General features: G+C 46.6%; 1 protein-coding gene across 3 annotated transcripts in view; it reads right to left on the minus strand.

Moving 5' to 3' along the window:
* The window catches only part of RNF38 (ring finger protein 38), a 344,651-nt gene that overhangs the window by 55,138 nt on the left and 271,000 nt on the right, over positions 1-18,513 (minus strand). The window contains exon 1 of one of the 3 annotated variants that reach the window (XM_073662480.1): positions 1,524-1,800. The exons of the other annotated variants lie outside the window; for them this stretch is intronic. Coding sequence (XP_073518581.1) covers positions 1,524-1,532 — 9 coding nt within the window. The 5' untranslated portion in view covers positions 1,533-1,800. Of the gene's footprint in view, positions 1-1,523; positions 1,801-18,513 lie in introns of those variants that run through there. 3 annotated transcript variants of the gene reach the window in all.

Raw genomic sequence — 18,513 nt, forward strand, 5'->3', positions numbered from 1 at the left:
TGCTCGGCAACACTCAGGAATGAAAGGCTAGTACAGTGCATCCGAACACCTGTGGCCGCAGATAGTGGAGAACATCCATATGCCCCATGTCCGCAGACTGAAAAGCCCCATATCATACAGCAGCCTCAATTCTGGGGAACCCCAGGGCGGTTGGGGTTAAATGAGATCCCCATAACCTGGCTACTACTGCATGGAAAAGGGAGCACTTCACTATGGAAAACTGTATGTTCATCAACCATCTACCCTACAGTATGACAGCAGGTAGTGTTAACCCCTACACTCCTATGTCCACAGTTCTAAAGCAGAAAAGGAAAAATAGAGCTAATACATAAAACACACAAATAAAGATAATATTATTATACAACATACAATGTATACAGTCACATTCTTCCACAATACAAAAAAACTGAAGCCAAAGCCCCATCACAAGCGATGGAGAAAGTAGTAGGTAAAGTAAGGTGAACACATCAGACAGGAAACAACCGAAATGCACCCCGCCGCCATACCCGTCGCTAAAGGCACCCCGACGCCATACCCGTCGCTAAAGGCACCCCGACGCCATACCCGTCGCTAAAGGCACCCCGACGCCATACACGTCGCTAAAGGCACCCCGACGCCATACACGTCGCTAAAGGCACCCCGACGCCATACACGTCGCTAAAGGCACCCCGACGCCATACACGTCGCTAAACGCACACCGACGCCATACATGTCACTAAACGCACACCGTTTCCATGTACGCGCTGGATCAGCCTTCTATTATGTGGCCAGTACAATAGAAAGTGTCCAATCTAGTGTGTGAGGGATGAGAGGAGAGCCATCATCTCCCCTGATGAGATAAAGACAAGCAGAGGAGACAAAGGCAGCTGCAGGCCTGTTGTGTGCCAGCACAGTGGTGATGGGGGAGACACAGTGCCAACATGGGGGTGGCAGGAAGCTTAGTGCCAGTATGGGGGGACAGGTAGGGTGGCACAGGGAAGCAGTGCCAGCATGGGAGGGAAATGGGCGCCAGCATTGGGGCCGAGAGAGATCAGTGCCAGCATTAGGGGTTTGGGGGGGGGGGGGGGGGTTCTCCCCGTGTTATGTGGGTTTCCTCCCACAGTCTATAAAGACATGCTGACAGGGAATGTAGATTGTGAGCCCTAATGGGGACAGTGATGACACTATCTGTGAAGCGCTACAGAATATGATGGGGCTACATAAACAAAGAATAACATATCTATAATAATTTGATTGGTGCCAGCACAGGAATGAGGGGGATCACAAATCGATGTCAGCATCGGGGGCAGTAGGTGGGCTATGAGGGGGGTCAGTGGCCAGTACTTATTACAAGTGTCAGGCTTCCAGTATAGGAGCAGCCTGCCCCTCCATAGCCCATACTTGGGGTACACAGAAAGCAGGACACAATACAGCCCCCACGGAGAGATGGAGCACACAGGACGTATCCGTACACCGCAGGATGTACACCACCCTCTCCCTCCCGCCCGCCCGCCATGTAGATGTAGGCATGGAGGTATACATACAGAGTACATAACGCTATCACAACTCGCCTCCTTCGCCACCTCCACAACGGCCGAGTGTCGTTAGTGCACGGCTTCTATACGCGCCGGGGCCGTTGCTTGTCACTGGTCCACCGCCCGCCCCTCTCCATTCTCTGGATTTAGCTCTCGCTCTGCTGCCTCTTCCTCCTTCTCCTCGAGCCCTCACTGTATAATCCGGGCCTGGACAAGAAACGGAATCCGCCCCCCAATCCTTGCCCAGGGGTGCGGTGACGTCACGGCAATGTGCCCCGCCCCTGCCCGCCATGAACACACCAGGAAGCGCTGCCATCTTTGATCTGGGCGCCGGGAGCATATAAGAGCATAGGAGACGGGGACGTGGCCAGACATAGGCGCGAGGAGCGGAATAGCAGCGGGTGTATGGGCTGTTGATGATCATAAAGGACATGTCGCCTATGGTTCCGACCACTGCTTGGATCTGTCTCTGCTGGGGATAAATCAGGCGAAGGAATAAAGCTGGCAGATGTAAGGCCACAGGCGGAAAGGAGCTCCGCCTGGTCACACAGGCTGACATCATTAGTGCGTTTCGTTCTACTGCCAGCTAAATGTGGTCTCCTGGAAAATGGCCAGAGGGCGAACCCCTGACTTCGCTGTCTGAGTGATAGCACTGGCATGTCACAATGGGCGGGCAGAGAGGCTTTGTGTTATGAGGATGCGGCCGCCATCTTTGTTGTGGGCAGAGGTCCAGTCAGAGCCACTGTGGCCGTGTAGCCGAGCATGTACGGAATAGTAGCAGCTGTAATAAGCCATCAGTAAGAATAAAATGGCAAACGAGCACATTTATACTGGAAAAAAGCCACACATGACCGCTCCACTCGTGTTTAGGTGTATCTTAAACGGTTTCAGTAGATGTCCCTGTCATACGCTCCAGAGTCTCAAAACATGGCCCCATACACAGAGAATAGTCAGTCAGACCCGATTATGTCAGAGCGATTGGTGGACAGTCTACTGTGTATGGGGTCTCCCAACTACTCCTGACATGTCAATGGCATAAGGATCGGTGCTTGGTTGTCCATCGCTCACACGTGTGCGTATGTATGGAAGGAGAGATGTTGTGGGCATAACCAGATGGTTCTCGAGCGAGCTAAGCGGTCCTCTGTATGGGGTCTCCCAACTACTCCTGACATGTCGAATGGCATAAGGATCGGAGGTTGGTTGTCCATCGCTCACACGTATGTATGGAAGGAGAGATGTGATGGGCATAACCAGATGGTTCTCGGGCGAGCTCAGCGGTCCTATATGGGGGGAATCAGGAGAGCTAGCGACAACAATTGTTCAACTTAAAGCTATCTAACATGGCCCGGTGACCGATATTGGCTGTGGTGCTGACACCACGTCCGCAGCGCTGCAGCCATTCCCTGATCTAGTAGATGGAACGTCCTACTCAACGTGACATCAACGCTGCAGGCAATAGCGGAGGCTCAGCGCTGAATCGGGAGGTGTGAGTAAGGTGCTGTTTCTTTGTTTTTATACTAGGACTTTCTGAAAGGATGCAACCCCTTTAAGGCTTTATTCATGTGTCAGTATTTGTAAGCCAAAGCCAGGAGTTTCTCCAAACACAGATGTACTATAAGCCTTAGGGGGCAGTCAGCTGGCCATATAAATCAGACCACAGTGCACTGACTGGCCGGTGGCTATCCAAACCCAAGTGAGACCACTGCACAGAAATACATGAAGCTGTCACGCTCCGGTCGGAAGAGCCACCGACCAGTCCATGCACTGCAGTCCAATCTTGGTCAGATTTATACGGCCGTCTGACTGTGCCCTTTCAGTCAGGCCTCATTCAAACATCTGTTTGTGTATATAAGAAAAATGGATCAATTTTTCTCACTGTTTTAAACCCAATCTTTATGCGTTTTTTAGTGCGTCTCCATTTTTACCATCAGTGTGGCGTCCATTTCTAGTTTCCAAGCACCTTCTATTAGGCCTCATTCAGGTATCTGTGTTGCCCCTCCACATTCTATTCATCTTTTTCCTGGAAACAGCACATACCCATCATAGTCTAGGGGGCTGATCACGTCTGTTTTTTTTTCCTGATATCACGGATGAAAAGTATCAATACAAGTCTGTGTCCATGAAGATCAGACAGTCCATGGATGACATCAATGTACAGTCTGTGATCAACACTAATGTATAGGAGAGGCTTTGTGATGTATTTATTCATCACTGATGGCAAAAACTGACACTGGGTCAATGTGATCCTAAATCCCTCTCTTTTATTTGATTGGAACCCTTTCCTGGATGTCGAAATAATTAAGGACCAGCTCAGACATCTTACTACCAGAACCTTCCGTAAATCCACAGGCACAAATGCTCTTCTTCGGTAGGAGAGACACCACCCTGCCTGACTGAGGAAGGGCACTCCTAAGGGTCAATACCTGAGGGTAAGGAGGAATTGCTACAGAGGACCTTTAGGACTCAAGCATTTGATCTCAAACAGATTCTGGCAAAAGGGGGTATCCCAACGAAACCCTGGATGTGCCCTTTAAACATGCGCTAAGTAGGCGATGTGAGGGGCTTATCGTTCTGTGTACTGGAGGTGGTTAGAGAGAATGGGAGACAAGGTGACTAGGATAAACCTATCCTGCAGAAGGAGAGACAATGGATATTCAAGATGGATTCTGTCTCCCCAAAAGGTCTAAATGAAAAACTGACCTATGGTTGCTTCATCTGATTATGTTGAGTTAAGACTTAACCCTACAGAATAAACTGGTGTTAAAGGCATGATCCTATGAGATGGATTCTGCACTAACTGGTCACCCCTTGTTCTTTAAGAAACCATCGGGGGAAACAGAAAAGATCCTTTGATCCTTTTGATCTATCTTCAAATAGTATGTAATTCTTATTGTGTGTATTTTTAATGTTAGTACAATAGGGTTCCAATCAAATAAAAAAGGGATTTAGGATCACATTGTCCCTTTCCATTTCCTCAAAATTTCCTCATAGAAATAATAGATGAGGTTCTTTATTGAATACCCATCTGAATTTGTTAATGAACTTATGGTTTTGGGGTACTATTTGGTACTCTATATTTCTACTTCATTTTTTTCAATACATCGTCCATTTAGATTAATATACTTGCCTCTAGTATTACAAAGGACTCTGCAGTAATCATTTATGTCTTGGAGGAGGTGATTATCACTACAGCATGAATTAGTTAGGCAGCTCCACTCTCCCTAGATGACAGGTTTGCCTAAACCTCTCATTTCCCCTTTAATGGTGACATTACCCCTTTAAGGCTATGTTCACACAAGTTGTGTTTTTTTCTGCTACAAATATGCTGCGAACTTTTCTCTTGCAGGAAAACAGCTGCGTAAAAGTCACACTTTTTTGCTGCGTATTTTTGACCACCTATTACTTCCTATGGGTGAAAAATACGCAGCAGGTGCGCAGGTGCGTTTTCTGCTGCAGACACACTGACAGAAGTGACATGCTCTATTTTCCAAATACACAAGCAAGGCACAAAATACGCAGCAAACGAAAAGCAACGTGTGAACAGAGAATTCTGGTTTCTCATAGACTTTGCTGGTACTGCTAGACGCAGCTGAAAATTTGCAGAAAAATCTGCTGCAAAATATGCAGCAAAACACAACGTGTGTGAGCATAGCCTGAAGGTGTCCACAATGTCTCCCATCTGGATGCTTGGCCAAGTAATCAGTGCTACGGGGTGTTATGTAAACGAATGGATGTCAGAGGTGTCATGGAACATCTTATAGCAGGCATACATGCCTCCTCGGATAGCGTAATCTAGGACATTGTGAAGGAGGCACGGCTAACTGAGGATGGTGGATATTGATGCCACAGTTGACTCCATGCGGTGACGCGACCGGGGGGAGGCACGGACATCTGAATGATTTAGCCAGTAGCGTAGGCGCACTTAGCGACCAGGACCTGGATGTATGAGACACTCCCCAGTAATTGACGTCATGAAGTAACGCGATCGGGAGACGTGCGGCTACCGCTCAACTGAGAGCCTGGGCGCATGCGCAATGCTGACGTGCGGACCTCTAGTGTCCACCACCACTCTGACATGCACATTGGAGTGAGGGTGGACACTGGAAACATGGGGCTTCTTGGAGAAATATATCTCTAGTTTACTGCTGGGCCTGTAATTGTCATTGGGTGGTCAATACAAATAGAGGAGTACTAACACTTTAGACACAGACGGACGTACAACCAGGCCAAGTTAGGATTTAACCCCTGCAGCCAGGGAGGGCAATTAATTATCCACAGTTTTGTGTTTTTGGGGCTGACCCTACCCCCCCTCCTCGGCATCACATTGTATGATTTTTAAATAATGGAATTGCATTTTATTGCAGGAGATAAGTATTTGATCACCTACCAACCAGCAATAATTCTGTCTCTCACAGACCTGTTAGTTTTTCTTTAAGAAGCCCTCCTACTCTGCACTCATTACATGTATTAATTGTACCTGTTTGAACTCATTACCTGTTATATAATACTAGATGGTGGCCCGATTCTAACGCATCGGGTATTCTAGAATATGTATGTGGCCGACCGGGCGCGACTAATCAGCGAAGCAGTGTTTAAGTGGGTTGTGCACTACTTTAAATTAACCCCCCAATATATCCCCCAGGGCCCCTAATGAATTTTGTAATTACGTCATGTTGTCAATACTGCTTGTGACAACATCGCTGACCACGCACAGCCAGCGCGTAATTCCCCCGGCTGCAGCCGGCTCTTGCTTCCGCTAACATCACGACTATTTGCGGCTGCAGCCAGGGGTCTCCTGTTTCGCGTACCACGGAGAATGAAACGTGACAGAAGTACGTCACACTGTGACTGACAGAACGTGTTCACTGAACGTGACAGAAGTACATCACACTCTGACTGACCGAGTTTAGTAAACGTGACTGAACTATGTCGCACTGTGACTGACAGAACATATGCATTAAACGTGACAGAAGTACATCACACACTGTGACTGACAAAACATGTTCAGTACATCATGGGCAGTTGGTGAGTCACATGACCACATGGGCGGAGTCAGCCCTGCTATCTCCCGACTTTGTTCTGATATCCCGCGTCGCTGATTAGCCGCGGCCGGACCAATCAGCGACGCGGGATTTCCTGGACGGACAGACAGACGGGATAAGCCGATTATATCGTAGATTTGACTGTCAATCTTCCTCGGTCTGGGGCTTCATGCAAGATCACGCCTTGTGGGGAAAGAATGATTCTGAGAAAGGTCAGGAATCAGCCCAGAACTACATGGGAGGCCCTGGTCAATGACCTGAAGAGAGGTGGGACCACAATCTCAAACATTACCATTAGTAACACACTACGCTGTCATGGATTAAAATCCTGCAGGTCATGCAAGGTCCCCTTGCTCACGTCAGCACATATCCAGGTCCGTTTGAAGTTCGTCAATGACCATCTGGATGAACCAGAGGAGGCATGGGAGAAGGTCAAGTGGTCAGATGAGACCAAACTAGAACTTTTTGGTATCAACTCCACTCGCCGTGTTTGGAGGAAGAAGAAGGATGAGTACAACCCCAAGAACACCGTCCCAACCGTGAAGCATGGTGGGGGAAACATCATACTTTGGAGGTGCTTTTCTGCAAAGGGGACAGGACAACTGCACAGTATTGAAGGGAGGATGGATGGGCCATGTATCGCAAGATTTTGACCAACAACCTCCTTTTCTCAGTAAGAGCATTGAAGATGGGTCATGGCTGGGTCTTCCAGCATGACAATAAGCCAAAACACAGCCAGAGCAATTAAGGAATGGCTCCATAAGAAGCATTTCAAGGTCCTGGAGTGGCTAGCCAGTCTCCACAACTGAACCCAATAGAAAATATTTGGAGGGAGCTGAAACTCAATGTTGCCCAGCGAGTGCCCCGAAACCTGAAAGATTTGAAGAAAATCTTTTTGGAGAAAGGGGCCAAAATTCCTGCTGCAGTGTGTGCAAAGTTGGTCAAGAACTACAGGAAACGTCTGACCTCTGCAATTGCAAACAAAGGTTTCTGTACCAAATATTAAGTTCTGTTTTTCTATTGTATCAAATACTTATTTCATGCAATAAAATGAAAATTAATTATGTAAAAATCATCTCACATAAATCAAAAATCTCTCACAGTTGAAGTGTACCCACGATAAAAATTACAGACCTCTCCATTCTTTGTAGGTGGAAAAACTTGCGAAATCACATACTTATTTTCCCCACTGTGTGTGTGAATACCGTATTTTTCGGACTATAAGACGCACCGGACAATAAGACGCACCTAGGTTTTAGAGGAGGAAAATAAAAAAAAAATGTAAGCAAAAAAATTTGTTCATGATGCACTTTTAAGGGGGAGGGGGTCTTCTGCTGACACTGGTATAGGGGTAATGTTACCCAATTCTGACAATATCCCCCATCCTGGAATATATGCCCCCCCTTCCTTTTATACGTGGTCCCCATCCCCATCCTGGTATGCATGGAACCCCTCCATCCTGGTATGCATGGCACCCCTCCATCCTGGTATGCATGGCACCCCTCATCCTTATCCTGGTATGCATGGCACCCCTCATCCCTATCCTGGTATGCATGGCATCCCTAATCCCTATTCTGGTATGCATGGCACTCCGCATCCCTATCCTGGTATGCATGGCACCCCTCATCCCCATCCTGGTATGCATGGCACAGCAATCTCTATCCTGGTATGCATGACACCCCTCATCCCTATCCTGGTATGCATGGCACAGCAATCCCCATCCTGATATGCATGGCACCCCTCATCCCTGTACTGGTATGCATGGCACCCCTCATCCCTGTCCTGGTATGCATGGCACCCCTCATCCCTGTCCTGGTATGCATGGCACCCCTCATCCCTGTCCTGGTATGTATGGCCCCTCATCCCTATCCTGGTATGTATGGCCCCTCATCCTTATCCTGGTATGTATGGCCCCCTCATCCTTATCCTGGTATGTATGGCCCCCTCATCCTTATCCTAGTATGCATGGTCCCCCTAATCCCCATCATGCTGCACATAAAAAAAAAATAAACACTCCTACTCACCTTTCTTCTCTCCTCCAGTGCTGCGTCCTGTCTGCCCACACTGATCTCTCCATGTGAGCCGCGCATTACGTCACTGCCATGCGCGGCTCACAAGGAGAGATCAGCTGCCAGAAGTCACTGCTCCCCACGCCGGGACTGTGTGCACGGGGAGCCGTGACTTCATGCTCCTTAATAGCCGGCACACAGTGTAGGCACAGCGCGGCTCTTGATGCTGCCGGGCTATCTCGTGTGGCCACTTATTGAAGGGCATGAATATTCACCCCTCCCCACGCCCATGGGCGTGGAGAGAGGTTGAGTATTCATGCCCTTTAACAGCGGGCACAGGCGATTCCGGCAGCGGCAGGAGCGGCGCTGCAGCTACACTGTGTGCCGCTATTAAGGAGCATGAATATTCAGTGCTCCCCACGTCCCATGGACGTGGGGAGCAGTGAATATTCATGTTCTTTAGCAGCGGGGACAGTGTAGGCTGCTGCAGGCGGCTGCTGCCTCCTGTGCCCCGCTCCTCCACTGCTACCACTCCCCACACAGCATATATATATATATATATACACCCCCCCCCCAACCTTCAGTATATATACCGTATTTTTCGGACTATATGACGCACTTTTTTTCCTCCAAATTTTTGGAGGAAAATGGAGGGTGCGTCTTGTAGTCCGAATGTTGGGGGGGGGGGTATATACACTGCTCAAAAAAATAAAGGGAACACTTAAACAACAGAATATAACTCCAAGTAAATCAAACTTCTGTGAAATCAAACTGTCCACTTAGGAAGCAACACTGATTGACAATCAATTTCACATGCTGTTGTGCAAATGGAATAGACAATAGATGGAAATTATTGGCAATTATCAAAACACCCTCAATAAAGGAGTGCTTCTGCAGGTGGGGACCACAGACCACATCTCAGTACCAATGCTTTCTGGCTGATGTTTTGGTCACTTTTGAATGTTGGTTGTGCTTTCACACTCGTGGTAGCATGAGACAGACTCTACAACCCACAGAAGTTGCTCAGGTAGTGCAGCTCATCCAAGATGGCACATCAATGCGAGCTGTGGCAAGAAGGTTTGCTGTGTCTGTCAGTGCAGTGTCCAGAGGCTGGAGGCTCTACCAGGAAACAGGCCAGTATACCAGGAGACGTGGAGGGGGCCGTAGGAGGGCAACAACCCAGCAGCAGGACCGCTACCTTGGCCTTTGTGCAAGGAGGAACAGGAGGAGCACTGCCAGACCCCTGCAAAATGACCTCCAGCAGGCCACAAATGTGCATGTGTCTGCACAAACGGTTAGAAACCGACTCCATGAGGGTGGTATGAGGGCCCGACGTCCACAGATGGGGGTTGTGCTCACAGCCCAACACCGTGCAGGAGCTTGGCATTTGCCACAGAATGCCAGGATTGGCAAAGTCGCCACTGGTGCCCTGTTCTCTTCACAGATGAAAGCAGGTTCACACTGAGCACATGTGACAGACGTGACATAGTCTGGAGACGCCGTGAAGAGCGATCTGCTGCCTGCAACATCCTTCAGCATGACCGGTTTGGCAGTGGGTCAGTAATGGTGTGGGGTGGCATTTCTTTGGAGGACTGCACAACCCTCCATGTGCTCGCCAGAGGTAGCCTAACTGCCATTAGATACCGAGATGAGATCCTCAGACCCCTTGTGAGACCATATGCTGGTGCGGTTGGCCCTGGGTTCCTCCTAATGCAGGACAATGCCAGACCTCATGTGGCTGGAGTGTGTCAGCAGTTCCTGCAAGATGAAGACATTGAAGCTGTGGACTGGCCTGCCCGTTCCCCAGACCTGAACAATACTGAGCCTAATTTTGACTTGTTCTAAGGACATTACATCAAAGTTGGATCAGCATGTAGTGTGTTTTTCCACTTTAATTTTGGGGGTGACTCCAAATCCAGGCCTCCATTGGTTAATAAATTTGACTTCCCTTGATGATTTTTGTGTGATTTTGTTGTCAGCACATTCAACTTTGTACAGAACAAAGTATTTAATGAGAATATTTAATTCATTCAGATCTAGGATGTGTTATTTGAGTGTTCCCTTTATTTTTTTTGAGCAGTGTATATATACAGTTAGGTCCATATATATTTGGACAGAGACAACATTTTTCTAATTTTGGTTCTAGACATTACCACAATGAATTTTAAACAAAACAATTCAGATGAAGTTGAAGTTCAGACTTTCAGCTTTCATTTCAGGGTATCCACATTAAAATTGGATGAAGGGTTTAGGAGTTTCAGCTCCTTAACATGTGCCACCCTGTTTTTAAAGGGACCAAAAGTAATTGGACAATTGACTCCAAGGCTATTTCATGGACAGGTGTGGGCAATCCCTTCGTTATGTCATTCTCAAGCAGATAAAAGGCCTGGAGTTGATTTGAGGTGTGGTGCTTGCATTTGGAAGGTTTTGGTGTGAAGTAAACATGCGGTCAAAGGAGCTCTCCATGCAGGTGAAACAAGCCATCCTTAAGCTGCAAAAACAGAAAAAACCCATCCGAGAAATTGCTACAATATTAGGAGTGGCAAAATCTACAGTTTGGTACATCATGAGAAAGAAAGAAAGCACTGGTGAACTCATCACTGCAAGAAGACCTGGGCGCCCACGGAAGACAACAGTGGTGGATGATCGCAAAATAATCTCCACGGTGAAGAGAAACCCCTTCACAACAGCCAACCAAGTGAACAACACTCTCCAGGAGGTAGGCGTATCAATATCCAAATCTACCATAAAGAGAAGATTGCATGAAAGTAAATACAGAGGGTTCACTGCACGGTGCAAGCCACTCATAAGCATCAAGAAGAAAAAGGCTAGACTGGACTTTGCTAAAAAAACATCTAAAAAAGCCAGCACAGTTCTGAAAGAACATTCTTTGGACAGGTGAAACCAAGATCAATCTCTACCAGAATGATGGAAAGAGAAAAGTATGGCGAAGGCGTGGTACAGCTCATGATCCAAAGCATACCACATCATCTGTAAAACACGGCGGAGGCAGTGTGATGGCTTGGGCATGCATGGCTGCCAGTGGCACTGGGTCACTAGTGTTTATTGATGATGTGACACAGGACAGAAGCAGCCGAATGAATTCTGATGTATTCAGAGCCATACTGTGTGCTCAGATCCAGCGAAATGCAGCCAAACTGATTGTCCATCTGTAGTATGAAACGACGACCAATGACCCAAAACATAAAGCCAAAGCAACCCAGGAGTTTATTAAAGCAAAGAAGTGGAATATTCTTGAATGGCCAAGTCAGACACCTGATCTCAACCCAATTGAGCATGCATTTCACTTGTTAAAGACTAAACTTCAGACAGAAAGGCCCACAAACAAACAGCAACTGGAAACCACCGCAGTGAAGGCCTGGCAGAGCATCAAAAAGGAGGAAACACAGCGTCTGGTGATGTCCATGAGTTCAAGGCTTCAGGCAGTCATTGCCAACAAAGGGTTTTCAACCAAGTACTAGAAATGAACATTTTATTTACAATTATTTAATCTGTGCAATTACTTTTGGTCCCTTTAAAAACAGGGTGGCACATGTTAAGGAGCTGAAACTCCTAAACCCTTCATCCAATTTTAATGTGGATACCCTCAAATGAAAGCTGAAAGTCTGAACTTCAACTGCATCTGAATTGTTTTGTTTAAAATTCATTGTAGTAATGTCTAGAACCAAAATTAGAAAAATGTCTCTGTCCAAATATATATGGACCTAACTATGTATATATATATATATATATATATATATATATATATATATATACTGTGTGGGGGGAGCGGCAGCGGTGGAGGAGCGGGGCAGAGGAGGCAGCAGCCGTCTGCTGCAACCTACACTGTCACCGCTACTAAAGAAAATGAATATTCACTGCTCCCCACACCCATGCTCCTTAATAGCGCTGCGGCTACGCTGTGTGCCGTCTATTAAGGGGCATGAAGTCACTGCTCCCAGGATAGGGATGAGGGGTGCCATGCATACAAGGATAGGGATTAGGGGTGCCATGCATACCAGGATAGGGATGAGGGGTGCCATGCATACCAGGATAGGGATGAGGGGTGCCATGCATACCGGGATAGGGATGAGGGGTGCCATGCATACCGGAATAGGGATGAGGGGGCCATACATACCAGGATAGGGATGAGGGGTGCCATGCATACCAGGATAGGGATGAGGGGCGCCATGCATACCAGGATAGGGATGAGGGGTGCCATGCATACCAGGATAGGGATGAGGGGTGCCATGCATACCAGGATAGGGATGAGGGGTGCCATGCATACCAGGATAGGGATAGAGGGGTGCCATGCATATCAGGATGGGGATGGGGGCCTTGTATAATAGGAAGGGGGGTATATATACCAGGATGGGGGATATTATCAGAAATGGGCGACATTACCCCTATACCATTGTCAGCAGCAGACCCCCTCCCCCTTAACAGTGCATCATGACCACATTTTTTGCTTAAATTATATTTTTCTATTTTCCTCCTCTAAAATCTAAGTGCGTCTTATAGTCCGAAAAATATGGTACATACACACACGTAAATATGTATAGTACAGTGCAGGATATATGTGGTTCATAGGGGGGGTCTGCGGTGGTTTTACACATGTAATAAATTGATTTATATTAAAATTAACTATACTGAGTTCAGAGTGCTGCACTATATATATATATCTCACCTACCGCCACAGAGTATGGGCATTAAATCAATGTGCATCAGATCTGTTACTACTGCTCCTCCATTCATCCTATCATTGTGCTGTGTGTGCAGTAGATTGATTAGCCCTCTTTAACCCTCTCACTGCTCTGGGAACATTAGTGCCTGCTTGCAGTGGTGACGCACTATTCCCCAGCTGTGAGAGGTGGCTTGGTGTTCTGCCTGCCCTCACCATGCTTTCAGTGCTTGGATTCAGCGCCAGTGGCTGAGCCTTATGTACAGGTACTGAGATCCCAAGAAGGGAGAGCGACCAGGGCATACAGGCGATCTGTCACTGCTCAGGGTAAGGAGACATCAGCACAGCATGAAGGCATATCAGAGCAGGTGCTTCAAATCTGCAATGGATTTGCAAATATTAACACATTTTCATTTCGAACATTTAAATCTTGCAAAAACCCTTTAAAGGTTGTCAACCAATCCAATATAATGCCGTGACAAAACCAAGCTGACAGAGAGGGGCCCTATTTGTGATGCCTCTCCACTGTGGATTCAGACAACTGTAAGGTGGCGGTCTCAGCATTCACTATCAGGCCGGGTTCAGATGGTCTTCTAGAAAAAAACTTTACATTTTTCCATCTTGTTATCAGTATGTCTGTCTGACATCCGTATGGTACTAGTACAGGTTCTACCCCTTTCCGACCTGGTCAGTAATAATACGCACCAGGTCAGAAAGGCCGGTTCAGCGGGGGCTCCGGCGTTGAGCCCGCACTGAACCGGCCACATGTCAGCTGATTCTTACAGCTGACATGTGCCCGCAACAGTCGCGGGTGGAATCGCGATCCACCCGCGGCTGTTAACCAGTTAAATGCCACTGTTAATCTCTGACAGTGGCATATAAGATCGCCGCGCTGGAAGTGTGGCATTAGCGCCTCCCATCGGTGACCCAGTCACATGATCGCGGGTCACCGATGGGTGGGCATGACAAACCGAGGTCTGCAGCAGACCCCTGTGGTTGTCATGTCTCAATTGCTATGAGCGCCACCCAGTGGTCGGCGATCATAGCAAGTGAGCATTTCTACTACATAGAGGCGATCGGCTCATCGCTTGTATGCAGCAGAGGCGATCTGACTACTGCTGCTATTGAAGCATGCAGAAAGTGTAAAAAAAGTTTTTAAAAATGTTAAAAAAATATGTAAAAGTTTAAATCACCCCCCTTTCGCCCCACTCTAAATAAAATAATTTAAATAAACCCCACATACACATATCTGGTATCGCCGCGTTCAGAATCGCTCAATCATTATAAAAAAAGAATTAATCCGATCGGTAAACTGCGTAATGAGAAAAAAATTCTAAACGCCAGAATTACATTTTTTTGGTCGCTGCAACATTGCAATAAAATGCAATAATGGGCGATCAAAATATTGGATCTACCCCAAAATGGTATCAATAAAAATGGCATCTTGATGCGCAAAAAATAAGCCCTCACCCGGCCCCAGATCCTGAAAAATGGAGACGCTACGGATCTCGGAAAATGGCGCCATTTTTTTTAGCAAACTGGATTTTTCTTTCACTCCCCAGTGAATACTGATCGTGTACACATATCCTTAGACTCATGCGAGTGATAAACTTTGTGGATCAGTCTCGTCTGTAAATAGTCAACATGATTAGTTCTGTGTGCTTGACCGCAGAGCAGATGGACAAGGGACCTGTCTACTACTCACATGCACTAGTCTGGCTCATAAATTGGACTAGACAGATGCATGCTGAGATTATTTCCCACTCAGGCTTCACCCATTAGCAGTAGCACTTAGGTTACAATTGATGCGAGTATATCCTGAGTACCAATATGGGGATCTTCTACACTGCTCAAAAAAATAAAGGAAACACTCAAATAACACATCCTAGATCTGAATGAATGAAATATTCTCATTGAATTGTTCTGTACAAAGTTGAATGTGCTGACAACAAAATCACACAAAAATCATCAATGGAAATCACATTTATTAACCAATGGAGGCCTGGATTTGGAGTCACCCCCAAAATTAAAGTGGAAAAACACACTACAGGCTGATCCAACTTTGATGTAATGTCCTTAAAACAAGTCAAAATGAGGCTCAGTATTGTGTGTGGCCTCCACATGCCTGTATGACCTCCCTACAACGCCTGGGCATGCTGCTGATGAGGTTGTGGATGGTCTCCTGTGGGATCTCCTCCCAGACCTGGACTAAAGCATCCGCCAACTCCTGGACAGTCTGTGGTGCAACGTGACGTTGATGGATGGAGCGAGACATGATGTCCCAGATGTGCTCAATCGGATTCAGGTCTGGAGAACGGGCGGGCCAGTCCATAATGCCTTCATCTTGCAGGAACTGCTGACACACTCCAGCCACATGAGGTCTGGCATTGTGCTGCATTAGGAGGAACCCAGGGCCAACCGCACCAACATATGGGCTCACAAGGGGTCTGAGGATCTCATCTCGGTACCTAATGGCAGTCAGGCTACCTTTGGCAAGCACATGGAGGGCTGTGCGGCCCTCCAAAGAAATGCCACCCCACACCATTACTGACCCACTGCCAAAAGGGTCATGCTGAAGGATGTTGCAGGCAGCAGATCGCTCTCCACGGCGTCTCCAGACTCTGTCACGCCTGTCACATGTGCTCAGTATGAACCTGCTTTCATCTGTGAAGAGCACAGGGCGCCAATGGCGACTTTGCCAATCCTGTTGTTCTGTGGCAAATGCCAAGCGTCCTGCACAGTGTTGGGCTGTGAGCACAACCCCCATCTGTGGACGTCGGGCCCTCATACCAGCCTCATGGAGTCGGTTTCTAACCGTTTGTGCAGACACATTCTCATTTGTAGCCAGCTGGAGGTCATTTTGCAGGGCTCTGGCAGTGCTCCTCCTGTCCTTGTACAAAGGCGGAGGTAGCGGTCCTGCTGATGGGTTGTTGCCCTCCTATGGCTACCTCCACATCTCCTGGTATCTGCTCCATGCTCTGGACACTGTGCTGACAGACACAGCTACCCTTCTTGCCACAGCTCGCATTGATGTGCCATCCTGGATGAACTGCACTACCTGAGCAACTTCTGTGGGTTGTACTGTAGACACCGCCTCATGCTACTGTTCCTCTAGGGGTGAGAGCAATGGCAAAATGAAAAAGTGACCAAAACAACAGCCAAAAAGGATGAGAACAGAGATATGGTCTGTGGTCACCACCTGCAGAACCACTCCTTTATAGGGGGTATCCTGCTAATTGACGATCATTTCTACGAGTTGTCTGTTCCATTTGCAGAACAGCAGGAGCAATTGATTCACAATCAGTGTTGCTTCATAACTGGACAGGTAGATTTCACAGAAGTGTTATTGACTTGGAGTTACATTGTGTTGTTTAAGTGTTCTCTTTATTTTTTTGAGCAGTGTATATCTGCATATACCCGCTGAAAGGTTGACTAGATGCATATGGCATCCCTATGATAGCGCTGAAGAAGACCAGGCGGAAGTGTCACCATGAGGCCAGCTGTGTCAGGAATTGGGCCTGTAGCACGTTACTCATATATATTCTCTTCCATTTCCTAATTATAACTCCATTTCTCTCTGCGTTCTTTCAATACCGCTTGTAGTATTTTTACCTTTCTGTACAAAGTAATTGCATAAAAGGATGAACGTTGAACCATTCACAGCACCATAGCAAAAAAAAAAGTATTCTACATTTGGCTATACCATTATCTGATGAAAACCAAAATCCTGTAATGTTTTTAATGAAATAATCTACTGAGGTCACCAAATGGTTACACATCCAATGTGATACAATGTATCAATAATAACCTTACATATAATAAATATGGCATCAAAGTAACATTTCTCTTCCTGATACACCACTAATGGAGCAGGTAAATGATCGCTGCTGTTCTTACTATGCATCTATGATATTTTTATAGGTATTTGATTGTGCGCTTGTATGAGGGCTCTATATGAGTGTGATTCACTGTGAAGCACATTGTTCATACTCTTTGCTATTGTTACAATTACCCATTTGACACTAATGCATAATGATAGGAAATATCATGCTTTTTATTGTTATTAAAGGGAATCTGTGATCAAGTTTTATCTATGTAATTTGAGCGCAGCATGTGGTAGGGATAGAGACCCTGATTCCAGAAATGTGTCACTTAGTTTACTGGGTGCAGCAGGCAAGTGACAAAATCAGAGTTTTCTCTACTGCAGGTTTAGCAGAGCTCAGAATGCTGAGCCCTGTATAACCCTGCCCCCACCCCAGATTGGCAGCTTTCTGTGTACGATGGATATTGACACGCCATGTACAAGAAAAAATGGAAATCTATTCGAACCATGCAATAACCATTGTATTTTAATGGCCAGTTCATTAGAGCTGCCAAATCTCATCTAAATGTTGGCCCCATTCATCCAGTTTTTTCAGCATAAGGCCTCATGCACACTGCAGAGAGATACATAATCCACTGTGGTCACAGCATGCTACATCAGGTGCGGCACTATGGAGTTATTCTACAAGCATTGTATCTAAGGGAGGATATGCAATGTAATGGAGCACACAGAAACCTCCCAGAGATACAATAAGGCCCAATACACCTCTATGGAGAGACGTAAAGCTTTCAATAATACTTCTCCCACTGGGCTCAATATAGGATGGGAACAGTTTTTGCTTATTAAATAAAACCACTATTCATTGCAAAAAGCATGTTTATTTGTAGTAAAGGGCACGATTGTAGCACTGGATGAGATACATGGAATTACTCTCGATGACATGCAGCTTCCTGTGTCTACATTTACTGCCAAAGCCTATATTAACGTAAAGTGTCAGACAGCGCGATCGATAGGTTTGTATACGTCTGGTAATATTTTACTACCTGCTTCTTCTGAAACAGTTGTCTGCTTTTGGACAAGCTCGGCTGTTTGGTAATTGCAGCTGCATATTGCCAGTGATGTCAGCCAGACTAGGAGAGCTGGCAGCGAAACCTGGGCAGGAGAGTCAGACTCCTGCTGGGCATGGATATAATGAGTTCAGCTCCTGATTGAACAGCAGCTATTGCCAATTCAATCAAGAGGCCTACTATTCACTCACACATCCAATCCTTAAACAGATAATGGGTTGGATTCACCAAAACTGTCTTCTAGGGAATAGTATTGCAGCCGCTCTCTGGTAATGGTGAGATTTCTACCTTTATTATAGTTCTTTGCGCTACTAAAACCCTAAACTGAGTTTGAATCGTTAATACAGCACCCATATCATACTGCAACATAGATATTG

This window comes from Phyllobates terribilis, unplaced genomic scaffold (assembly GCF_046119375.1).
Source record: "Phyllobates terribilis strain yellow unplaced genomic scaffold, ASM4611937v1 Scaffold_1__5_contigs__length_1240528914, whole genome shotgun sequence".
In the NCBI taxonomy this organism is placed as follows: Eukaryota; Metazoa; Chordata; class Amphibia; order Anura; family Dendrobatidae; genus Phyllobates; species Phyllobates terribilis.